The following is a 26754-nucleotide window of genomic DNA, read 5'->3' as shown; positions in this document are numbered from 1 at the left end:
TTAGTGGTTATGGAAATGAGGGAAGACTTTTGACCGAAAGGTCTCAAGTTCGATTCCTGATCCACCCGGGTTTTACCGGTTCTGCATTGTCGTGCCCTCGGGCGGGTGCAGGGTCGGGTTTTCCCCGGAACTGGTGGCATGGTGGGCTAGGGGCTCCGTGCGTGCAGGTTGGGCTGCCGCGGGCTACCTTTCGGCCAATGGGTGCCGCGTACGGAGTACCCGGCGATTCTTATGTTGGACGTTCAAAAAAAAAGATAAATATAAATAGATGGGGCCCCAAATTAAATGTTAAAAAGAAATAATTAAATAGTTGAAAGTCGCCCTCAGTGGAGCTTTTAAGACTTTCACTGCCTCGTTTCATTTATATATGTTTCGGTTCCACTTCCAGCTAAGCAAAATAGAAAGCCACACTTCAAATTACTCTATTACCCCATGTCTTCTAGTGTGAAACTATTAATTTGTTATTAATTTTAGAGTTGTCATATCATACATACACATCTTTTATTATTGTTGTTACATACGTCATCACACGCTAATAAAAGATATGAACGACATAAGGGTGGAGGGTGTGGTTGGAGCCCTCTAGAGGCTTTATCAGGCCACGTACGTAGGATCCACGTCAGCCAGGGGGCTTTATCACGCCCCCCTTTAATTTGCATGGTGTCGATAGAGCCCCCTATTAAACAAAATAAAAAAAAAAGATTTCATTGGATTAAATCTAGTGGGCCCCACCTGAACCTTTCATTTTTGGCGTTATCATGGTAGCAAAGAAGGGATGGCGCCCCCCTCTTAAAATCCTGGGTGTGGTGATAGAGCCCTGTGGGCGCTATAGATGGCTGAGGAGGAGGGATGGCGCCTCCCACACACTCTAGCCTAAGGGGTGGAATGTGTCGAAACTTGTTCATTACTAAATTATCGGTTGATATCTTAATTTTCTCAAAAGGTATCCGTCGGAACCCTCTCTTCCTGTGCCAGGGTTCTTATGAACCGCCCCCTATGTCGTCTTCCAAGCTCGACGGTCACAAACACACACAAGTAACCCTACCCAAATCGTTGACTACTACCTCTACCCCTACTCGCGACCCCGACATCAATGTTCCTGATAAACCCAAGCAACCCACAAGCCCTACTCGATGTACACCCCCAACACCCTAAGTATGTAATACAGGTACTAAATATATACAACATACCAAGTAGAATCCCCCTCGTAGCGAAGCTATTGGTGGGGTCTAGGAGGTGGAATATAGACAATTCTGAACTCTATTCCCATGGATAGAGAGGTTGTTTCCAATAAGACTCCCAGTAGAGTCATAAACCACACATAGGAGTCAAATTAGAATGTGCATAGCTAAAAGTTGTACCTTTGCTAAAACGTATAACATGAACAAGTATCACATCAAAGACCATCCAAAAAACACTAAGAAACTAAGCTCGTAAAGTAAGAACAAAAAACAAACAGTACCATGCTTCTAAAAGTCTTTAACCTTAATTATGCGTCTCCACGAACACCTATCATCGACCATGTTCTTAAAGAGATGCAAACGTAACAAATCCTGCCTAAACATACGTGTTCATATATTCATATGATATTCTTTTATCATCGTTCGTAAAATAACAGAAGCACTACACTCAGTGCTACAATTACATCGTGGATCAAATGTCCAACGTGTATATAAAACATTATCAAAGATTAAACAAATTTGAAGAACTGAACAGAATAACTATAGATGGTGAGATGTCTAGGCTATATTATCAAGTCCACGACGTCCTTACACGTACATTAACATAAAAGACGTCAATCAACATGATAGATGTTAAAGTTGAGTTTTAATATCACTTAGAAATGACTATATTCTATAACTTTAAAAAACTTATAAAATATCTTATATAAAATAAACCAAAGCTTTACACATTAGCTCAAGGATTATAAAAGACTGAAATAATAGGAATTGGTATAAAATACAAAGTTAAAATTGTCAACTAAACGGTATTATTAAAGGTCATGCTTACCAATCAGGTCTCGATCTGGAACTGCAATCATAACACCTTCCTCGCGTCACTGAGTGTGTCGCCAGTGACTGTTGCCTGATCAGCTAAGTCTTGATCTGCGGACTTCCAATCTTAACACTTTCAGCCCTTACACTTTCAAGTTGTAGTATACAATGGTCTCACAAGTTCTAACAATCTGGTTATGTTATAACGATATGTATAACGATTAAAGCAATAGATGCATGTGTTTATGTGGTTTCTAGAGTTCTTTATTTATAATTGGTTATGTCTTAAATGGGCTTATGTGTTTACTACCGAGCCAAAGTATAAGTAGAGAACCACGCAGTTATTTGTATGTAGACCAAAGGAAATATAGCCGAAAAAATGAAGATGGATAGGTAAATATTTCTCTATAATGTTTTTTAGTTTAAGTGTGAGTGTGTAACATACATGGGATATGCTTTGACCTTGTTCAAATTTGAATAAAAGTTTGCTAAAGCTCCTTTACTATTATTTTATTCAAATCTACAATGAATGTCAATATGCTTTACAAGAAAAAGATAAATGGATAATCATACACTACTCAAAAAAAAAAGATTAATCCAAATTACACATAGATCAATATTTAATTCCAACGGCTAATTAGATTCGGTTTTCGTATTCAACTTTTTAAACAAAAGTAACAATATTCTTTTAGAAAAAAAGTACTTTTTGTGATAGCCTGATTAAATAGAGTAAACTGCCATTTTGGTCTCTGAGGTTTGGTTACTTTTGCCACTTTAGTCCAAAACTCAAACCTTTTGCATCTGCGTCCCTGTGGTTTCAGTTTTATTGCCATTTTGGTCCAAAAATGAAATCAGGTCATACTTGTCTTATAAAATCCTGCAATTTTGTCATTTTCCTTATGGGCAAATCAGGTCATATTTGTCTTATAAAATATGGTATTTATTTATAAAAAAGAAATGATCATTTTGCCCCTGTGGAAAATGACAAAATAACAGGATTTTATAAGACATATATGACCTGATTTCATTTTTGGACCAAAATGGCAATAAAACTGAAACCACAGGGACCCAGATGCAAAAAGTTTGAGTTTTGAACTAAAGTGGCAAAATTGACCAAACCACAGGGACCAAAATGGCAGTTACTCGATTAAATAAAAAGAAATTACTTTTAAAAGGGGAGATGGATATGATCGGGTGGTTCTGCTGGTGGCACGATGATACTCCAGTGGTCCGTCAGTGATCCAAATTTGCCGTTAAAAAAAAAGGGAGGTATTTATTGTGATAGCCTCATTAGGTAACTCATTTATTTTTGTGATGAAAGATAAAGTGCTACTTATTTCCTCCACTGTTTTTCAAATTAAATGTTTTATATTTTATTGTCGTTTCTGCAAAGGGAAAAGAATATATTGGAAGGAGGATATGCGTTCCCCACTACATGTTCAAAATTGAGGTTTTATTTTAAACTATTTAAGCTTTTTTTTAAACAAGTTGGTCTAGTGGTTAGTCACTTAGTTTTTTTCCTGTAGGTCTCAAGGTTAACTCCCACTAGCATCACATAGCTTATGGCACGTTAGTTATGTTTGTCGCTTCAAAAGTCTTTGTATGGTCTTAAGCATGCTCCTCGTGCATTGTACCAATGGTTCGTTGCCTGCATGGTGACTATTGCCTTTCATAGCAGCCGGTTCGACTCATCACTTTTACTTATCGACATGTCCACGATATAACTAATCTTTAACTTTATACAGATCAAGTTATTCTTGCCAAATCTGCTAGCAATTTGTTACGTCGCCTGATCACTTGTTTAATTTGGCGTTTACCATTAGTGACTTGGGTCATTTTCTAGGGATTGTTGTTACTCGCAACAAAGGCAATATCTTTCTATCTCAAAAAACAATACGCTTGAAAAGATTTAGATCACGTGAAGGTGTCTAATTGCAACCCAACCACTACCTTTGTTAACACTAACTCTAAAGTTGGTCTTGCGGACCTACAATATGTAACTTCCACTAGACCAAACATCTCTAATGACGTTCAACATGTTTCTTTACATTGCCATGATCCTCTAGAATCGCACTCTCAAATGTATGCTTCCTTCGATCATGGGCTTTAGTAATATGTATCATCCAGTTCTCGTCTCATCTCATCACATATCTAAACACTGACCGAGAGGTTGTCGGATACTCATCAATGCTGTTGTGTAATTTTGGCTTCAAAATATGCTCATTGAGCTTCACTCTCCTTTACTATGCGCCTCTATCATCTACTATGACAGAGTCAAAAGTCGTTCATCTTTCAACCAAGCCGATACACATTTGCGTACAAAACACATCGAGTTTCGTATTCGGTAGTGATGATGGGTCAGATATGCACTCTTCAGTTCTTCATGTTCCTTCAAGCTTGCAATAGGTTTATGTTTCCTCCCTTTTAAACTACAATAGTGTAATAATTTTACAAATAAGCAACTCATATCATCATTATACTCAATTACACTCAGTCACTCACCAATATCAAAGCTAAGATAGGTCTGAGGAAGATAAGATGTAGACAGCCTTACCTCTACCCCGTATGAACAGAGAGACTGCTCCCAGTGAGACCCCGGCTCGATGTTTTTTTCTAATTGATGCTATAGTTGTGGGTCATTTTGGTTTCGCCATTTGTTAGTTATTTAGCACACAGAAATATAAAACCTTTGGTATCAACTATCAAGCATTCAAAACTTGTTGCTAATACTTCTTTATCATGCAAGCAATAGTCTTCAATTTTTATCTAAAATAGCATGTAGCAAAAACTAACCTTGAATGTAAGATACATTAAAGGGTAGGTTTTAAAGAGTATAGTACATCAAAGTGAAATTTTCAAGGTTCACTACATACAACAATAACTTATGCCAAAAAAAATGTCAGAAAAAAAAAAAAAAAAAAAAAAAAAACCCAATGCTTGTGTTTTTTATTTCTAGTTCAGGTTCATCATACTCCAATCAATCTTGAGTACAAAGTTACAAGGAGATCCTTAATCTGTACACAGTTTCCTACACTATAGACTAACCTGCATCCATTACCAGATGACCCACAACCTCCTTAACCGCCAAACACAAGAGCCACCACAGACTCAAAGCTGCAACGCTAAATCCGGCTGCTGAGGTGAACCAATCTTCAGTCCAACGTATCCAGGTGAGACAGATGGTCCCTGAACCCCAACATTTAGGTCCGGTGGAACCGGAACTGTAAACTGTCTGTGGTTCATTGATGGTACTTGTTGCCATGTCGGATTTTCAGGATTACTTGCATCACCTTTTGTACCTTGTGCATCATCAATTGTACCACGTTTCGAAAGATGACTCCTTGGGTCATCGTTAAAACCGTTTTTACCACTGTGGGGTACGGTTTTGTTACTTTTTACCTCAGAATCTTCAGCTTTTGGTCCTGAAGTGGATGGGGTTTCGGGTTTGTTTAGAATATCGTTACTGGCTAACCTGGGGGTATAACTGTAATTTTCAGATGGCAAAAATGATATAGATGGGGCAGGAGGTTCGGGTTCACCAACAACACCAGGACCGAACGTGACACCTGGAGGCAAAGCTTTTCTGATTTTCTTTGACGCGATTTCCCAGACAACAGGGCCCATATTAGCGGCAAATCGAGCCAGGCTTCTCGAGTAACCATGTTCAGCATGCACACCTACCTGCATTAATATGGGAAAAATCAAAACTTGTCGGGTAGAAAAATCGTGTAACACGTCTATTAGTATGAATCCAAACTTACCGGGCCAAGCTGAATTGACCCACATACCAATTTTTGTTTATTTTATTTATAATTCTATAAAAATAATTTAGAGTTAAATGCCATTTTAGTCCCTGTGGTTTGGGTCATTTTGCCAGTTTCGCCCAAAGGTTTGAAATGTTGCCATTTTAGTCCAAATAGTTTCAAACGTTGCCATTTTAATCCACTTGGTTAACTCCATCCCTTTATTCTGTTAACTAGAAGGGCATTTCGGTCATTTTATATGTAATTCTGTTAACTAGAAGGGCAATTCGACCATATAAAATGATCGAATTACCCTTCTAGCTAACAGAAAAAATGGACGGAGTTAACCCAGTGGACTAAAATGACAACGCTTGAAACTATTTGGACTAAAATGGCAACGTTTCAAACCTTTGGACTAAACTGGCAAAATGGCCCAAACCACAGGGACTAAAATGGCATTTAACTCAATAATTTATTGAGTTGATTATGAAAAAGAGTAAAATGTCATTTTTGTCCCTGAGGTTTGGCCAGTTTTGCGACTTTCGTCCAAAGATTTGTTTTTCTGCATCTGGATCCAAAAGGTTTGAAATCTTGCCATTTTCATCTGGCTCGTTAACTCCATTCATTTTTCCCCGTTAAGTCGGGTATTTCCATCTTTTTTCTTAACTTAAACGACAATTCAGTCTTTTTCAGGGGTATTCGGTATTTTAAATAAAGTGAAAAAACCGAATTGCCCTTTTAAGTTAACAAATAAGACAGTAATAACCCTGACTTAACGGAGAAAAATGGATGGAGTTAATGAGCCGGATGAAAATTACAAGATTTCAAACCTTTTGGATCCAGATGCGGAAAAACAAACCTTTGGACGAAAGTCGCAAAACTGGCCAAACCTCCGGGACGAAAATAGCATTTTACTAAAATAAAAAATTAACTCTTTGAATAAACTGATCATAAATAAATGAGCAACATTTCTAGTTTTTGGAAAGTCTTCAACTGATTATGTGCATTACATTAATGCATTTAGCTTATAAAGATTTCAATGTTTATAGGATATCATACTTGACTTGCAGGTAGGTGAAATATATAAAAAGTAAAAAAAGTAAATTGTTATCAGTTTTATAAGATTTATACCGCTAATAACTGCTTGCCTTCCCCGCCAAAGTTAGTTAGAAGAGAATTTGTGTTAGCATTATTCAATGGATGAAACTGCTTGTAGGTATCACGCCTGCTCTCGTCTATAACAAAATGTTTGTTCCCGTATTTCATGTCAGCCCTCTTAATACGAGCTGCACATTCAAAACAACTAATTAACAAATAGAAACAGATAAATTAAAAAAAAAATAAGTACAACACTAAAATATAATCAAGGGCATTCAAAGAGAAAATAGATCAAGAGTGTTGACTATAGTTTTCGTCTTTTCATTACCATATCCCAATGAAAATAAACTATAAATCGCAGATTTAAATTCTCATAAACAGATCATGTAAAATCTGCATGTCCTGTTATCATACAGATAATAAAAAAATAAGTAAAATGCCATTTTCGTCCCTGAGGTTAGGTCAGTTTTGCGACTTTCGTCCAAAAGTTTGGTTTTCCGCATCTGGATCCAAAAGGTTTGAAATCTTGCCATTTTCATCTGGTCCGTTAACTCCATCCATTTTTCTCTGTTAAGTCAGGGGCATTTTTGTCTTTTTTAAGTTAGCAAAAAAGACAGAAATACCCCTGACTTAACGCAGAAAAATGGATGGAGTTAACAAGCCGGATGAAAATGGCAAGATTTCAAACCTTTTGGAACCAGATGCGGAAAAACAAACCTTTGGACGAAAGTCGCAAAACTAGCAAAATCTCAGGGACGAAAATGGCATTTTACTCTAAAAAATCAAAAAGTCAAAACTTAGGGGGCGTCAATTAGTAAACAAAATATTATATTGGCATTTTAATCTACTTTTACCATTTTTATACTACACAGATAAATAAACACATAATCGATTATCTAATATGTTAAAAAGACAGCAAATAAAACCTGGAAATTCTTCATTCCAGTCTGCTAACAGCTCATTATGTTCACCGTTACGGGTACGACTTGATGGAAATAAACCATCAGCGTAATTCTTATAAATCATGGGTCCTCGTCTTAAATTGTAAGGAGTAGAGTCATTTGTGTTGTCTACGGTATTTGCTACAGTATTCGCTACAATAGTAGCGCCTGAGGTGGACTCAGGAGCAACCACAATGTCCAATGAGGTTCTGCCAGGTGGCTTTTTCAAGTGCTTGCTTGGAGGTCTGCCTCTTCTCACCACCTTCGGTTGCAGCTCACCGTCATCACCCTCTTGCCTCAAATTTTCAAAATCCCTTTTTGCCAATTCTTGTATAGACCTCGCCTAAAAGAACGAAAATAAAAAAAAAATAAGATATATAACTTTGTATATAGAATGTTAGATCGGAAACAAGAAGGTGAAGCACACCTGGCGAAAGAAAACAGTGTCAGATGAGTTATACTGCATTGCATTTGAACATATCAAGTACACGTCCGCCTGCATACGTAGAAAAGAAAACAAGATGATGTAAACTGTAAACACAACATTTAGCTCAAATCAAATGAAGAACTATTAGCGCGGTTTAAAAAAGCACGAGGCGCTCTGACGCGTTTAGGTCTCGAAATCCGAGGGGCACGCATCACGTACGCGCGAGGCATTGCTCTATGTACAACCAAGTAAACTTATACCTCTCTTCCATCTGTTTTACATATCAATCTTTTTATCAAGAAAAATTTTCATAATTTCTTCAACCCTTTGGTTGTTTTTACATATCAGCCACCAACAGACCATAACTTTGACCAATTTTGACACAAAAGTACATGAGGCGCAGCCTCGAGCCCCTGAACTTAGAGCAACCATACAAAAGCCAGTCTTTGACTCGTTTGGAAGATTGAAAACAAACCAGAAATTCATACAAAAAATAACCAACGACGAATGACTAACCTCCAATTCTTCCAGATTCGAATAAAGTCCCTTGTCAAGTTTGCTCCTAACAGTGCCGAAATCCATAGGGTGCTCAATAATTTCATGATAATCAGGGAGCTATACAAACAAAATTCCCAATATCAGCAACAAATTAAACATTTAACAATTAACAAACAGTAAGATCAATAACAAAACATTCTGGATGAACCACCTCAACAGGATCAACGGGCTCAGAGAACACCGCATGTGTGTCCTTCCTGCAGATACACGCAAACACCGGTTTTAGTCCATCAACTGTACAACAAGAAATAAGCCATCTTTTCAATGAAGTGAAAGAAAAAGAAGACACACTTTTGAAGTCTGTCAAGAATGAACAACAACAACTTTTTGTCTGGCAAAGGTGTTGTGGGTCCAGTCTCCAATGGTGATCCTGTCCACATATTAAATGGTAACATCAAGAAAATGAAGACCAGTGAAACTTAATGCTGGGAATTTCCCAACAACATGTTGCATTTTATTTATACAAAAAAAAAACTTAAAAAAAAAAAGGTTTTTGATTAAGACCATGAAGACTCTCCATCGCTTTCTCATCCTTTTCATCCTACAAACACAACACACATGAAAGATTCATCAGCAACAAAAACCAAAGTCAAAGGGTCAGCCAGTCAGTCAAAGTCAAGATACTATATACTATATACTATCAACTATCAACAAGCAAGATAAGAAGAAAACCACCACCAGCCAGATGGCAGCTGATAGAATAACAATCCACAATAACCATTAAATAAGTGACAAATTTGAACTTTTTCAGGTACATAATTGAGGATTAATATTATGAACCTTCTTTTTGTTGTCCATATAAATAATACAAACTGTACAAACTATCCAGAAACCCTCATCCACCTTAAAGCATCGAAAATACCAATTTTGTTTTCAGAACCAGAAAGTTCAAAAAAATTAAAACTTTTTTAGATTTCACAAAACTTTACATATATTTTCAGATTTTATACTTATTTTCCACTATTTACTGCAAATAAAAATTAAAACTTTACATATATTTTCAGATTTTATACTTATTTTCCACTATTTACTGCAAACAAAAATTAAATAAATAAACAAATAAAGACAATTTCCGAATCACGCGCGCATATACCCAAAAGAAAGATCTGAATAAATACACAAAATTGTTGTCATCAATTTTGCACACTTTCTTAAACCTCTGTTTATCCTCAAAATTACTAATTTTAGAATTCAAACAATAAACCCTAATTTTCAATTTAATTATAAATTTAAAAACTTTTGTGACAAAATTACCTGAGAATTAGCACCAGCACAACCAGATCCGGACTCAATTTGTCGAATATCCACGTCAGCATTCGAATCAGAGCCACAGGAAGCCGAATTAGCGGGTGAAGAAGATCTGGCAGAACGACGTCGTTGTGGCTCTTGTTGTTGATTCAATTGGGGCAAACGAACAACGAGCTTGACTTTCTTCTGTTTGCGCTCATCGTCGTCGTCGTCGTAGTAATCATCTTCGTCGGCAGATGCATCGGCAGTGTCGGAGTTAGGGTTCCGGCGAGTGGATCTCCGGTGAGATTGTTGTTGTTCTAAGGCTCGTTTTTTGAGATCTGTGAGTGATGGACGGCCTTTTTTCTTCTTCGCCGGTGATGGTGTTGCTCCGCCTGCTTTACCCATCTGATTGATTTCTGTTTGTTTGGTTGTTTCTCTCTCTACACTTCTCTCTCTCTCTCTATACCTCAAAGCAGTCCATTATACAATATTTTGTTTTCTTGTTGCATTTTTGTGAGGTTGTAGGATTCTACCCTACACTTTTAGAATTTGGTCATTTTTACCCCTGTATCAAGTAGAGCTTAGTCTTGATCGAAATTGAAATCGAAGTCATCGGTTAACATGTTTAATCAATCTTTCGAGTTTTGGTTAATTAGTTTGGCTTATTCGGTTAGTTTGTCGATTTTTTGTGTAGTTCGGTTAATAACCAAACCAAACTTAGGGTAAATGTTTTACTTAGGTATACATGGAATTGGGGTATAAATACATGAAAATTGAAATATACTTACATGAATTGGATGTATAAATATACGAAATTGAGGTACAAAACATAAAATACATAAAACGGGAGTATTGAAGCTTGAAAATATATAAAAATATGAATGGTTTGGTTTAATTCGATTCGTTTAATTCTGTTAACTGAGGTACATAAAAAACCTGATAACCGATGTTCGGTTAATTAGGCTTTTTGCTATTTAGTTTTCGGTTAATTTCGGTTTGGTTTTGTCGGGTTCGGTTATTACTCACCCCTAACATCTATAATTGACATGTAAGAAGTGTAAATGAGTCGAAGCCTTGATTGTTATTAAGCTTGAGCTCGCTTGACTTGTGAGAGTTTAAACCCGGCTCAATTTGAGCTCCGTTTGAAAAGATTTAACTCGTCTTGTGAGTAGTTTTTTGTAGTGTTGTAAAACTCGAAACTAGTCGGCGATTAATCGCTATACGACCGGTCACTGACTAATTTTTCATTAATACGTCCATTACTTGATAATCGCCCCAAGTCAACACTAGTCAGACCTACGAGTTAGAAAATTAACCGCCATAACCAATAACCGAACCATAACCGACATAACGAACCGATTTTAATCGATAACCAACATAACCGATGGTTTTGGTTATGAAGCTTTGGTTAACCGAACAATCGATTATGGTTACGGTTATGAAGATTTGGTTCACCAGTATAACTAAAACCGAACCGAACTTATAGTGTTAAGTCTATAATTCGATACAATGGATTTATGTTTTACAATAACCATGTAGAAGTTTTTTATTAAGATAAAACTATAATAGCAACAAATTAATATTGATGTAGATGCGCTTATTTTCGTGAAGAACTGAGTTATTATGATCGTATGAATCTTCTATATAACACTGAGTACATAATTACTTTACTAAAAGGGATCTCACTTCGGTAGTTTAACCAAAAAGTGTAGTCTTGGATGTCTTAGAAAAAAAGACCCAAGCTAAGTCCAATATGGTGGGTTTCATTCTTATTTTGTAGGCCCGTCAGCGTATAATTTTTTAACTTTATCCCAAAAGTTAGTTTTAGTTAAAGTTTTTGGTTAATAACTGAAATTAACCAAAACCGAACCATAACCAACTTAATAATTGATTAACCATAGCTGAAGTTCAGTTATGGTTAGCAAATTTCATAACTGAAGTTAGCGGTTATGGTTATGGTTAATCGTAAAAAACCAAACCAAACTTCCTGTCACACCCCAACCGATGGCGGAAACATCGGAGTGAGATAAAATAGATTGCTCGAGACTTCATAACACTAATATTTGAGACAAGTATTTAAATAATGAACTTCATTTCATTTCTAAAAGTCAATTACATGGATTGAAATCAAATACAACAAATTGAAATAAAAGAATTACAATACAATTAATATACAAAATTTGAAATGTGTTTCTAGGCATCCTACTAGGTCTCATGCATCATCAACGTCATCAATAACATGCAACATGTTTTAAAAGCATAGTTCAATACAATGTATTGGCGAGTACACTAATTTTAGACACAAGGCATAGGTATAAAAAGTATTTCTCAATCCAACATAGTAATTTGATATACAAGGTCATCTAGCATGCATAACTAAAAGTCAAAACCAAGTGTCCACAAGAATTATATGTGTCCCTCGCCACAAAGTGACGAGACTAGTTATGAATAATAAGCATCCCTCGATACTGAAGTAATCGAGACCATAAAAAATATAACTTAACAAAACCCTTCGGGTGGTGTGCTACTCCTATAGCGCTATAATTGTTAAGGTGGACTAACAAGTAGCATGAATTCTAGCATGAACCTAAGCATAACAAAGTTTGTATAACGGATTGAGTGAATAAATCATATTTGTGTGAATCGTGCATTTTAACAAGTAAAACATGTTGCACCCAAAGTGTGTTAAAGCGAAAAAGGGTCAAGTGTACTCACAAAATTGTTAAATCTTCCGATTATCCAAGTATTGACGAGTTAATGAGGATAGGAGAATGAATGTGTTCGGTGTTGGAGTTTAAGGAATGTTTAGATTCGGAAATAGGAATTTAAAGTACACAAAAGTATGTATATGAGAAAGTAATTATCTAGACTTAAACACTCATTTTTTACACTATGAATCCCGTATGGGTTAAAGTGATTTCATGGGTTAAGATACCCATTAGAATCGTAACGAGAGTTTTAAGTCCTTAGATAATACAACCTATTACCATGAAACATAATCACCTGATTATTATCAAGGGTTTGGTTATGTTTATATATATCTAATATATATTATATAGTTATGTAATATGTAATAAGTCCAATATTTTTTTCATGGAATTTCATAGAAGTCATGCATGGATGTAGGAGGATAACCTTCCTTTAAAACCACTTTCGTAAGATTCACCAATGCACAAGTTGTCACAAGCACAACTCGGATGGTTATGAATGAAATGGGAAAGAAATATACATACTACCTAGAAGGAAATCATCAAGTGAGGCGGTGGATTGAAAGTAGGATAGCCAAGGCCTCTAAGTAATCACACACACACACACACACACACACCAAACACAAGTCTTGTTACAAGAAAAAGCTTGGGAGATTACAACACTTGTGGGTTAAAACCCCTTTACAAAACAGAAAGTAGAGGCAAATAACCCCTCCGAATTTGTGTGAAACAACCTTGGTTAAGCTCACTAATCATGGATTTGATTAACGGCATAAGAACACAAGTTTGCTTGAAGAAAACATAAGTTTAAAGAAAGTTTATAAAGATTTTATTCAAAACAGAAAGTTTCTTACACTTTTAACCTCAAATATGGTGATGTTCCATCTTGGTTTTCCATGGAAAACCTATGGAAACACTCCTAGAAGTGTCCCAAGTGTCAAGAAGAAAGAAAAAGTATAAAAGTGAAGTAAAAGTGAGCTAGAACTCACTTAGAAAGTCTTGAACTTTCTGATTATAACATGAGAATTTAGATGTGTTTGAGAGTGAATTTGAGAGGATTAAAGTGTTTGTAAAGTGGTAAAAGTGCGTGGAAGAGGTTGGTTTTATAGTTGCGCTTATAGGGTTTGAGTTTGGTGAGTTATTAATGCAATTAGGTGAGTTAAATGCCCAAACTAACACAATTCAGACCAATAGTGTAAGGACCTTCAAAAATGATCCTAAAACGAGCCATAAATGAAAACCCGGACCCTAAAACCCTACTATACATGAAAAAACCAAGAAAAACAAGAAAATTGGGTTTCAGGCGGGCCGCGTAAGAAATAGCTTAGTCTTACGCGGGCTGCTACAACTCAATAACTAACCGGATAAGTTTTAAGGTTTCCAGGCGGGCCGCGTAAACCATAAGGTATGTTTACGCGGGCCGTGGCAACTTATGTTTGACCGGATAAGTATTCCGGTGCCACGTGTTAACCATCTGGGGACCTACTCATGACCAATCAAACCTACGCCTAGACTAGGCGGCCTCGCGGGCCGCGTAAGTTTTATGTGTGGGTTTACGTGGGCCGCATAAAACCCAATTTCAGGCTATAAATAGCCTAGCTCAGGGACTTTCATTCTGTGTCGACGAAACTTTCCAAAAACGAAGTTATACTGTCAAAATTATAATTTTCATATAGTGAGGTGCTGCCACAATACCGGGTATTAACTCGATCGCTGCTACGATTAAATATCCGATCGATTGAAACTATCCAATGGATGTTTAAGTGCTGCCCGCATTAGGGTTATACTTTGTCATTCGTCGTTAATTCGATGGATGTTTAGTATGGCACTTTGTCATTCGTTGTGAGGGTTGTATCTCGTGAGTTATCATAAATGCTGTATTAGTTACTAACCTGGTTCGTGTGCATTGTTGTTTAAACTAGGTTATTCGGCTTATCAGTAGGCTAAACCCTGCTCGTTTAAACTTGCAAAGTGAGTCATTCTCTTTTTATCAACTGTTTTACAATACTCCAAATTATTTTCAAAATCTTATAATTACAGGGATTAAGTCGTGGTTATCTTAATCACTGGCTAGTGGGGTATTGTGCACATTACTAATTTCTCATGGTTAGGCTAATAAGCCCTAACACAGGTTAGGCTAAATAGTCCTAACAGTGACAAAACGTCACTACTTGGGTGACTGGACCCAATAGTGGTATGACCATCGTCACACAGGTGGCAAGGCCAGATAAAAATAAGATAAATGCCATTGTAATCGCTCTTATGCTGTAATTTATAACTATGTGTCATTTTATCAAAATGAATGATTCACTCAGTATTTCCCCGCTGACAAAATATTTTTAAAAACATGTTTCAGGTGACCTACTGTGAATCAAGAACAAGTGCTACGGAGCACTCCCAGGCTTGAAAAAGTGGCTCAAATAAATAAATAAATAAACATGTTTTGTAAAATAAGGGAATTCCTATGAAATTCCTCTATTGTATATTAATGGGTTTATCCCGAATTATGAAATAAATAATACTCGGGCATTTTCAAGTTTAAACGATCCTGTTAAAGACTTCCGCTGTGCCACAGGTTTCTGTCCCGCGGCTCCTGGACCGGGTCAAACCGGGCGCGGGGGCCGTGACAAATAGGGAGCTGAATAATAACATTATGCGGATTGGTGCCTGTGGTGGCCCATGGAGGAATCCTCCTCCACCTGTCGCGGGGCGCGACGCTATGCAACCGAGGAATTTATTTGATTTTTGCCACTTTTGATCCCTAGACTTTGGTATGTTGTCTATTATAAGGTGTTTTATGATAATTCAAGTATAATTATCATGTAATTTGGTTTAAACCAAGGTATTTCATTTAACCGAAACATGAAAGTACATGTCAAACAAGTATGAGCATGTGTGTGATACGTTGGGATCATGTGTATACGACGTTTGCTTGTAAGTTGTACATATGTTTACGAGATTCGTGTATAACGTAACAAGGGTTTAAATGAGCTTAAATGCACACGTATGAGTAAGCAAGCAAGGTACGAAAAGGAAATTTTATTACGATCAAGATACGAATTACAAAACAGAAATGCAATACGAATACGTGACGGATATAAGTTTCTAAAAATAGGAGTGTATACAATCTTTCTAATTAAGGTAAGTTTCAAAACACGATTCCAACCAAATTCCATCCAAAACCTATAAATTCATGCTAGATTCCAACCAAACAATGTATATTCCGGTGATTAATCTTGTATACATAAAAAATGGGACCCTTAGGAGGTAAAACCTTTCGACTTAAAATATTTACCTATAAAAAATCTGTGTGTGTGTGTGTGTATAAAATGAAAATCATATATAAAAATTCCAATCCGATGAAACCTGATTAATCCTGATAAATCGATAGTCGGTACCCCATCGGTCGAATAACGCTTAGCGACTTTTACAATCATAGTTTTTTAAGCTCAGGTTAGGGTCATTTATTGTTCATTTATATATATATATATATATATATATATATATATATATATATATATATATAGAGAGAGAGAGAGAGAGAGAGAGTGAAAGGATCAAATAACTGTATGAAGGGTTAAAGCAATAGGATGCAACACCTGGCAAAAATTTCATTTAGTCTTCAATAAGTGGGGATTAGGTGAAGGGGTGTTTTCAGAAAAGATTTTAGGGCTCCAATAAAACATGGAAAATACGATTGCAGCTCCCATATTAGGTGATTCTCTCCATTCACGTAAAATTTCCCTAATTAATACGAGATTCAAACTTCGATTTAACATCATTCTTTGTCGAATTGCTCAATCAAAGCTAATGTAGCAGTAAATCATGTCGACGAACATGAATGGTACATTTTCTGTGTTTGGGTTGTGATATAGTTAGAATTAGGTTGAATTTTTGCGTCTTTGTGTTCGATTGATTGTTTGAATCAATTTTGTTTGAAAGTTTAGAGATTTTCATCTTTGAATCGATTGGATTGATTGACTTGTTTTCTGTTTTTTTTTTTTATTTCTTAAATGTATTGTATCTATTGTATCGACGTTGTGTATAACTACTGATATACTATTTAGTTGTCTTCCATGTGATATTGTATTATATTATTTCATATTTTGTCATATTTTTTGTCATAATGTATCATATTTTTGTACCGAATGTGTGTTATTGTGTTGTATTTGTCTTATTTGTGTGTCATTATGTCTCATAATAAGTCATATTTTTGTATTCCAATATGTTTATGTGTGAATTTTTATTTATTGGAGAAAATAGAGATTTTGTGTGTTTATCATTAATTGATTTGTGTTCTATTTCTTAAAGTTGTTAGTGCATTGTGTCAATTTTATCTTCGTTGTGCCTAACTGATGATATACGTTTTTGTTGATTTTTGATAATAGGACATGTGATATTGTGTTAAACTATTTTATCTTATGTCATATTTTGTATCGAATGTGTTATTGTGTTATAATCGCCTGTGTTTTAATGTAAATGCTAGTTTGTTTTCTATTTGTGTTTTTTATGTCTTTAAATATTTTTTTGTTGTGTTTGTATTATATATGTTTTTATGTGACATTGTTGTTTTTATTTGTGTAGATGGTATTGTTTACAAAGAACGTGGTGTATAACGTGTATCACCACGTACTAGAAAAATATTTTACATTCCTCGTGTGAGTGAGTTACTTACACCTGTTGTTGTTTTGGTATTTGATTCCATCGACCAAGCCTATGCTTTTTTATGTCAAGTATGCTCATGCTAGTGGTTTCTCAGATAGGAAAAACACTTCATATAACCCAACAGTGTAGTTAAGTTGAAGTATTTTACTTGTTCTAAAGAAGGTTTTTAAATTGGTAATAATGGTAAAAGAAAATGTAGGAAACCATCGAAGAGAACTGAATGCGAGGCACAAGTTAAGTTGTAGTTAACTGTTGATCAGAAGTATGAAGTATAGCTTTTTCAAGAGGAACATAACCACGGTTTCGTGCATGGAGAAGACATATAGTTTTTGACATCTGTGAGAAGAGTTGATCATGTAAAGGAAAGTGTTATTCAAGCGTTATCTACAATAAATCTTGGGCCTCTAAGGGAATTTAACATCCTGAAAAGGTTGTATGGTGGCTATGAGGAGCTAGGTGTAACAAAAACTGATTTTAAGAATTTGAAGAGGGACTTAAATATATACATTGGTGAGAATGATGCAAATATGGTTATTAAGCGTCGTATGAAGAAAAAAGAGTATTGTTCGAATTTCTCGTTTGAGTATAGCGTCAATAAAGATGGAACTTTAGGTGGACTTTTATGGCTGATGAGATTTCCAAAATGAATTATATGGTTTTTGGTGATGTTTTTGGGTTTGATGTTACATATCAATCAAATAATTACACCATAAAATCAAATATGTTATTATCTTTCCAACAAGTATATTATTGCTATACTTTTGAAATAAAAAATGAAATGAACTGGGTGTCCAAATAAAAACGCCATAAAAACACCCAGTTCAGGAAAACGTCATGAAGTACCCAGTTGAACACGCCATAAAACACCAAATTCAGAAAACACCATGAAAACCCCAGTTGAAAATGCCATAAAAACACCAGTTCAGAAAAACGTCTTTAAAACATAGTTGAAAACGCCATAAAAACACCTAGTTCAGAAAAACGTCATAAAAACACAAAGTTGAAAACGCCATAAAAAACTCAGTTGTTTTTTTTCGAAAAGTATATCAATACTATACTCGTTGGAAAGGTAAAAAACGCCGGGCAGCAAGAGTGTCAGACGGGTGAGGTGGGTGACACACCAGCGAAATTAACCAGCGACTTGTGAGGCTAAGGATGAGCATTTAGGACTTGGTACCGGTATCGAATTTCTCATACCAAAATTTTTTCGGTACTGATTCAGTACCCACTTTTTGGCATTTTCGGCACCGATATTTTCGGTTTGGTACGGTACCAGTATTTTATTGAATTTTATACACAAATATCGGTACCATTCCGTACCGAGCATTTTCGGTTCAAGTATCAGTACCCATATTTGACAGAAATTTAAGGGCAGAGTCAAATTGAGCCCCCATTTCGAAATTTTGCTTCCCGAGTCCATGTAGTTTACTAATTGTACACTTTTAACCCCTTGATCTAATACTATCAATATATTACGTTAGATACCTAACAATTTGTTAGGGCGGGCCAAATTGTCTATTCACCCCTAAATAGTTAAACTTTAAACCTATTTTATAATCTTCTTATTCTCCTCCACCACTGCACCACCACCTAACCACCCATCGTGAAATTGAGTGGATCATTTCTTCATCTCTGCAAACTTAATAACAAAATCATTGATAATCAACAATTTGTTCGAAAAGTGAAGAATTAAGATCTTTGCAATATCCATGTTTCTCTTTCTTTAACACACACACACACACACAAACATGTACACATGGTGGTTCTATAAATTTGAACAAATTGCTGAAAGAATCCACTGTTGGATCCTACAATCTTGTGTCCATACAAGATGCAATGTAACCGCCACCCATTTTGTCCAATTTGATTTCCCACTAAACCCTTACCTTCCCCAACTCTACGCTTATATCATCTTCTGTTTACGTGATAACAGATGAAACTACCATCACTGCTGCCATTGGTGAAACATCCGAAAATTCTCAAGAACATTCGTAAGTCAAGTGGGTGACTCTCCTTTTTCGTTTCAAGTCAAAAGAGTACATGTGTTAAGAATCTGAAAGTGATGTTTGATGCGTGTTAGTGTATATATGTTTTTAGATATATATTTAAGCCCTTTTTACACTTTTAGCCAAGTTTTAAATTTATAAAACACGATATTTACTAACACTAAGCACACATATGGGCAAGTGCACCCATCGTGGACGTAGTATAGTGTTGGTAAGATACCGAGGTCGTCCAAGGACACAAGAGCTTTTAATACCGGTTTATCCTCAACGTCTAATCAAATCAAAAAGTTAGAAAAATGTTTTAAACTAAGAAAAATAAAAACTAACTAAATGCTGAAAAATAAAATAAATAAAAAACAGATAGACAAGATGAATCACTTGGATCCGACACGTGTATTAGTATAACCTTTGATTATTTTCGCACTTTTGCACTTGTTTAAGAGATTATCTTAGTTATTGTAGTAGGCCCCTTTTTCGAAGGCGACGTTACCCTCAACCCAGTAGTTTGAGTCAGCAAGGATACAATCCTAAAGGGTCGGATTATTGAAAGATAATGAATTAAGTTATTAATGCAAATTATGGTAGGCCCCGTTTTCGGCGGTGACGTTACCCTCGGCTAAGTAGTCTGAGTCAGCAGGGATACAGTCCTAAATAGCCGGGTTATAGTATTAATAGTAGTTAGCTTATGAGGGGGTCAAAGAGTTTGGATCCCCGCCATCCAATACTTATGGGCATTGAAGGAGATCCTACTAAATTTGACCCAGGTCCCAAGCAGGACCTCTAAACGCTGAACAAGGGCAAGACCTTTACCAAACCGTTCCCTTAACCCCCGACCAGGTAGTCAACATACCTCCATATAGACCGTGGAGATATGAATGGTGAAAATCTTTTATTTTATATAGACAGTAAAATAATGCCAAGACACCACGGACAAACGATAAGGAAAGATCACCTTCAACATAAGTAACTAGTTATTAAAGTCATTAATACAAAACCAAATAAAAAGTGCAAAAGATTAAAAATAAAAAGTATTATACTAAACACTTGTCTTCACCAAGTGATGTAAGAGACTTAGGCAAACATGGCCTTGATTGTCAAGAACTCTTACGATCAATCTTGGATCCCGAGACGACTCACACACTCTATGATGGACAATGGATGATGGTGGTGGATGATGGTGTTATGGTGGTGATGGGTGGTGGATGAAGTGTGAGAGAGGTGGTGTGCCAAGGGATGAGAGAGAATGAAACCAAGCTCCTCTATTTATAGGCTGAACAGAACGCTGGACACGGCCCCGTGTCCGCTGGACACGGCCCCGTGCCCGTCTGACATTCTCTCTCTTCATTAATTGTAATTGCGAATTACAATTAATGCGCCTGCTGTACTTTCAACACGCCCCCGTGTCCGCTGGGCACGGCCCCGTGGTGAGCAATGGAAGCTTCTACTTGTTTGTCTTTTCTGCTGCTTCCTGGGCACGCCCCCGTGTTCACTGGACACGGGGCGTGTTCAGACTTCTGTTCTCTTCTCTTTGTCTTGGGAGGTGCCGTTGAGGGTCCGGGCAGTCTACTTTTGTTCCTTTTCTTGTATTTATGATAGAATTAGTGGTCTTTTTGCTTCTTTTGTGATTTTGAGCTCATTTCATCCTGAAAATACAAAAGGAAGACAAAAACACTCTTTTTCCAACATTAGTACTTAAAAAGGGTTAGTTTTATGCCTTAATTGATGTGTTTTATATGTTGCATTTTACACACATCAAATACCCCCACACTTGAACTTTTGCTTGTCCTCAAGCAAAACTCTTTTAATGTGGCTTACACTCCCAAATGGAATAGGTAGAAGAGAAGTTTTTAACTTGTCCTAGAGTGTCGGGAATCCAAGGTTTGTATAGGTTCTATTTTTATTTTATTTACAATCTTATTCGTCGTGGCTTATTTTGAACTTTTCATAAGATAAACTACTTATTTGGGCATAGCATGCCTTATTAAAATTCCATTTATATACAAGTTCACATACCTCACGGGAGATCACTCAATCACTCGGCCGAAGGTGTATATTTAAGTGAATCGCTCGAGAGCGGCACGGATTTACATTCTCCATATGCTTGCCAAGCGATCAATCCTCCTCCTTTTTAACTTTTTACCTTTGTAAATATCAAGAGGTCTTTTGGGGTGAAGGCTTGGGTTTAAAGGTGGGTGGTTGGTTAGTGGTTAGTAAAAAGGGCGAAAATCGTAACAAGTGTCGGTTTTCGTGAAATACCTTATTTTTGGTGACATTTATTTTTGAAGTATTTCTCCAAACAAGCTTTTTGTAGCTTAAGTTTGTTTTTGACTTCATTCATTTTTTTTTTTTTCGTCACTTAAAGGGTATGTTTATGAAAAACCGAGTTTGTTACTAAAATAAAGGTGAAAAAAATGAAAAAGGTTTTTGGTGGGTAAAAAAAAATTTGTTTTGGGGGTAATGAAATGAAAGGTTTAGGCTCAAAGGGGTTTTCTAGGGGGATTTTGGGTAAGTAGAAAAAAATTGAAAAATAATGGTTTTGAAAGAAAATAGTTAGTCCTAATGCCTCCATCATTTACTTACTTGGGTTTAAGTTGGTAAGGACCGGGAATGTATCGTCGTGGCAAGTTCTAGATTTGTAAAGACCGAGCGGCTATTCACACAAGAAACGAAAAATGAGCATTTAATCTAAATATGTGTATTTTTATGCTCAATAAAGGCTCAAAACTCACTTTTTGTGGGAATGGGTTTTTAATGTGACCAAGCATATATAATCGAATTTTAGCTAGACTTGTTATACCGGTTCATAATTTTCTTATGTTAGTTCTTTTTATCACGACGCTATCGGTTGTAAGTTTGTAAAAATATAACCCTTTTATAACTTGTTATTCCCAACTTAAACTAAGACAAGTAAATAAAAAAAATGAAAAAGTTTTTGAAAAAAATTTGGGGTGTTTAGCGGTTCCAATAGAGTTTTGTGTAAGGCTTGTTTTAGGAGTTTGCAAAATTCCAAGGTTTTAGCATCCCCCCCACACTTAATTTACACATTGTCCTCAATGTGTCCAAAAATAAAGTTTTTGGTTGATTAGAATATGTAAAAGTGTGTTTAAAAACAAAGATTTGTGTTACTGGCGCTCTGGACACGGCCCCGTGTTGACCGGGCACGGCCCCGTGGTCAAGTGCCAGTAACAAAAATTATAGAAGTGAGACAGAAGCCTGGACACGGGGGCGTGTTCGCTGAACACGGCCCGTGTCCAGTTACCTGAACTGGGTGATTTCCTGCAGGGGGCTCAGCACGGGGCCGTGTTGGTTGGGCACGGCCCGTGTGGAGCCTTCTGTTATGGAGATTTTTGTCGGTTTGTTCTGTTCTTCTGCATGGTTCCATTTTTTTTCTCGTTCCCTTTTTCATCCATTACCACCACGAGCCCATAAATCATAAAAACCATCATAACATTGCTAATAGAGAGATTACATAAATATAGCTAATTAACTAAGGGGTACATAAGGTTATCATAAAGGTTCTACTTATTTATGAAAATTTCGGGAATAGCTTCCCGATGTAGAAACATTCTTCAGCCCATGGCTCCTAGGTTCTCGCTCAAAGCCATTCTTCTATCTCCCTTGGGAGGTAGAAGGTAGCCTCATTCTCGTCGGTATCTTGAGGAGGAGCGCTTACCGGGATCCCTTGCACTACCCTTGGTTGCGGTACTTGGTGCAAGGCGTGCCATTCTGCTGGGATGATAACTTCGGGTACCACATTCCACGCCCTGTGTGTAATCACCGGAACCAAAGGCGGGGAAGCAAGAAGGTTTAACCTTTGGTGCAGAAGGTTCACTTCTTGCAGGCAGCCCTCCAAACCTATCGTCAGATGATTAACGCAGTCCACTAAAGCTTCTTCTACACTTGTCAATTCGTCCACGGCTTCCCTTAAAGCGTAAACGTAGTTTACTAGGGAATCCTCTGCGGTGGACGATCTCCTTCCATTTCGGTTATTCCTTGAAGATGCTCCGCTGTTTCGGCTGGCCATTTTCTGCGAAATAAGCCGAGGATAACTAAATTTTTGCAAAACAGTACCTCGAACACGGCCCCGTGCTCAGTGAGCACGGCCCCGTGTTCAACTGTCTGCAGGAATTTTTGTCTAATGGTTCTAGGTTTTTAAATTATTTCTATATACTTTCGTCGTGTTATGAGCTTAGATAATTTAAAAACAAAGTTATAGAACTAACTTTAGACAAGAATCCATAGCGAAAATTCCTACAAACCTTGCATAGAAGGTTGGAATCATGGGTTTCCAAGCTTCCATGGAGGTAGGGTTTGAAAAATTTTTGGAAGAAGAGGAAATGAGCAAAAGTGGAAAAGACAAGATGGTCCTTAGGAACCTTCTTTTGGTACTTACCTAGGATGGTATATGTGAAGATTCCAGGGATCTCTGCTTTGTGGAGTGGTCAAAAATGAGCAGGATTCAGGCTGCATTTAAAGAAAACGACAGCACACTGAACACGGCCCCGTGTCCGCCGGACACGGCCCCGTGTGCAGAAAAATCCTGACACATTTTGTCCGTATTCTGACAGAATCAGCAGAAAATCTTCTGAGCGAACACGGGGTCGTGGTGACCGGACACGGCCCCGTGTCGGAGGGCTGTCTTATGGAGTTTTGTCTTTTCTAAGGAGCTAACTTGTATCGGGTGGCTCCTGACTTGTTGGAACAACCCCAAAGTGCCTAAGATACCTTAATTGTCCTATACTAAGGCGAGAACGCAAGAGGTTGTCGGTGAGGGTAATTCCTATTTTCATTCTAGGTGGACAAGTCCAACCCTTTCCCGGGCTCTCGTTAAAGAAGGTGTATGCCGAATCGCTCAGGTCTATGTATGCACCGAACGAGGTCGATGGGGAGTCCTTCACGGCACAATCGGCACAGGGACGACTATCGTCCACGTCTTGTCTAGGAAGAAAGGTATTTTCGGGAGCAACGAGGTTGTCAGAATGCGGTTCCAACATTTCCTCATGGTCATCATCTTGGGATGGATCTAAGAAATCCTTCCTAAGTTCTTTTGACCAATTTAGAAGTAGTTCTTCTAGTTGAAATAGCTCGTCAAGGAGCATATCTCCTAGAATATCCGGTTGGGCGCATTCGAGGGAGAAATAGTGTTTATTTTTACTTTCGCCCCTCTTAAGGCTACAAGGAATTGGTGGGTCTATATAGTGTGGCCTATAAGTGAGGAAGAAACATTTTAATTCCTCGTGTTCGCCCCCACATAATTGACACCACAAACCATAAGAGTGCCGAAAGTAAAAAGAATCACTATTACTCATGTTTGTATCAGAAGTTACCAACCGCCGGGATCAAACGGTTCTGTTTTCAGTAACTGAATCTTGGGCACGGGGGCGTGTTGAGTGGACACGGCCCCGTGTTCAGCCTACTGTCTGATATAAAACAGGATTGCCAGTTCCAATGATTGGGCACGGGGGCGTGTTCAGCGGGCACGGCCCCGTGCTGAGCTCTGCAGAAGCTGAAAAATCTAAAAAAAATCCTAAAAATTAAAGAAAAATAAAAAGATGATTAGGCCGTTGATTCCTAACTTTCTTAAAATCCTTGTGTCCCCGGCAGCGGCGCCAAAAACTTGATGCGTGTTAGTGTATATATGTTTTTAGATATATATTTAAGCCCTTTTTACACTTTTAGCCAAGTTTTAAATTTATAAAACACGATATTTACTAACACTAAGCACACATATGGGCAAGTGCACCCATCGTGGACGTAGTATAGTGTTGGTAAGATACCGAGGTCGTCCAAGGACACAAGAGCTTTTAATACCGGTTTATCCTCAACGTCTAATCAAATCAAAAAGTTAGAAAAATGTTTTAAACTAAGAAAAATAAAAACTAACTAAATGCTGAAAAATAAAATAAATAAAAAACAGATAGACAAGATGAATCACTTGGATCCGACACGTGTATTAGTATAACCTTTGATTATTTTCGCACTTTTGCACTTGTTTAAGAGATTATCTTAGTTATTGTAGTAGGCCCCTTTTTCGAAGGCGACGTTACCCTCAACCCAGTAGTTTGAGTCAGCAAGGATACAATCCTAAAGGGTCGGATTATTGAAAGATAATGAATTAAGTTATTAATGCAAATTATGGTAGGCCCCGTTTTCGGCGGTGACGTTACCCTCGGCTAAGTAGTCTGAGTCAGCAGGGATACAGTCCTAAATAGCCGGGTTATAGTATTAATAGTAGTTAGCTTATGAGGGGGTCAAAGAGTTTGGATCCCCGCCATCCAATACCTATGGGCATTGAAGGAGATCCTACTAAATTTGACCCAGGTCCCAAGCAGGACCTCTAAACGCTGAACAAGGGCAAGACCTTTACCAAACCGTTCCCTTAACCCCCGACCAGGTAGTCAACATACCTCCATATAGACCGTGGAGATATGAATGGTGAAAATCTTTTATTTTATATAGACAGTAAAATAATGCCAAGACACCACGGACAAACGATAAGGAAAGATCACCTTCAACATAAGTAACTAGTTATTAAAGTCATTAATACAAAACCAAATAAAAAGTGCAAAAGATTAAAAATAAAAAGTATTATACTAAACACTTGTCTTCACCAAGTGATGTAAGAGACTTAGGCAAACATGGCCTTGATTGTCAAGAACTCTTACGATCAATCTTGGATCCCGAGACGACTCACACACTCTATGATGGACAATGGATGATGGTGGTGGATAATGGTGTTATGGTGGTGATGGGTGGTGGATGAAGTGTGAGAGAGGTGGTGTGCCAAGGGATGAGAGAGAATGAAACCAAGCTCCTCTATTTATAGGCTGAACAGAACGCTGGACACGGCCCCGTGTCCGCTGGACACGGCCCCGTGCCCGTCTGACATTCTCTCTCTTCATTAATTGTAATTGCGAATTACAATTAATGCGCCTGCTGTACTTTCAACACGCCCCCGTGTCCGCTGGGCACGGCCCCGTGGTGAGCAATGGAAGCTTCTACTTGTTTGTCTTTTCTGCTGCTTCCTGGGCACGCCCCCGTGTTCACTGGACACGGGGCGTGTTCAGACTTCTGTTCTCTTCTCTTTGTCTTGGGAGGTGCCGTTGAGGGTCCGGGCAGTCTACTTTTGTTCCTTTTCTTGTATTTATGATAGAATTAGTGGTCTTTTTGCTTCTTTTGTGATTTTGAGCTCATTTCATCCTGAAAATACAAAAGGAAGACAAAAACACTCTTTTTCCAACATTAGTACTTAAAAAGGGTTAGTTTTATGCCTTAATTGATGTGTTTTATATGTTGCATTTTACACACATCAAATACCCCCACACTTGAACTTTTGCTTGTCCTCAAGCAAAACTCTTTTAATGTGGCTTACACTCCCAAATGG

At 37.4% G+C, this 26754-nt stretch overlaps 1 protein-coding gene across 1 annotated transcript; it reads right to left on the bottom strand.

Annotated features, from left to right (window-relative positions):
• Positions 1-4812: 4812 nt before the first annotated feature.
• LOC110899704 lies at positions 4813-10465 on the bottom strand. Its single transcript, XM_022146600.2, has 9 exons — positions 10016-10465; positions 9266-9302; positions 9053-9131; positions 8913-8958; positions 8720-8818; positions 8204-8272; positions 7762-8119; positions 6869-7023; positions 4813-5675 (listed from the first exon to the last, which is right to left on the bottom strand). Exons 1-9 carry the CDS (start codon positions 10394-10396, stop codon positions 5103-5105), a joined length of 1797 nt encoding a protein of 598 aa, XP_022002292.1. The 5' UTR covers positions 10397-10465; the 3' UTR covers positions 4813-5102.
• Positions 10466-26754: the final 16289 nt, after the last annotated feature.

The sequence above is a fragment of the Helianthus annuus genome, chromosome 8 (assembly GCF_002127325.2).
Source record: "Helianthus annuus cultivar XRQ/B chromosome 8, HanXRQr2.0-SUNRISE, whole genome shotgun sequence".
NCBI lineage: Eukaryota > Viridiplantae > Streptophyta > Magnoliopsida > Asterales > Asteraceae > Helianthus > Helianthus annuus.
Note: the sequence above shows the minus strand (reverse complement) of the source record. Positions and strands in the feature narration are given on the sequence as shown.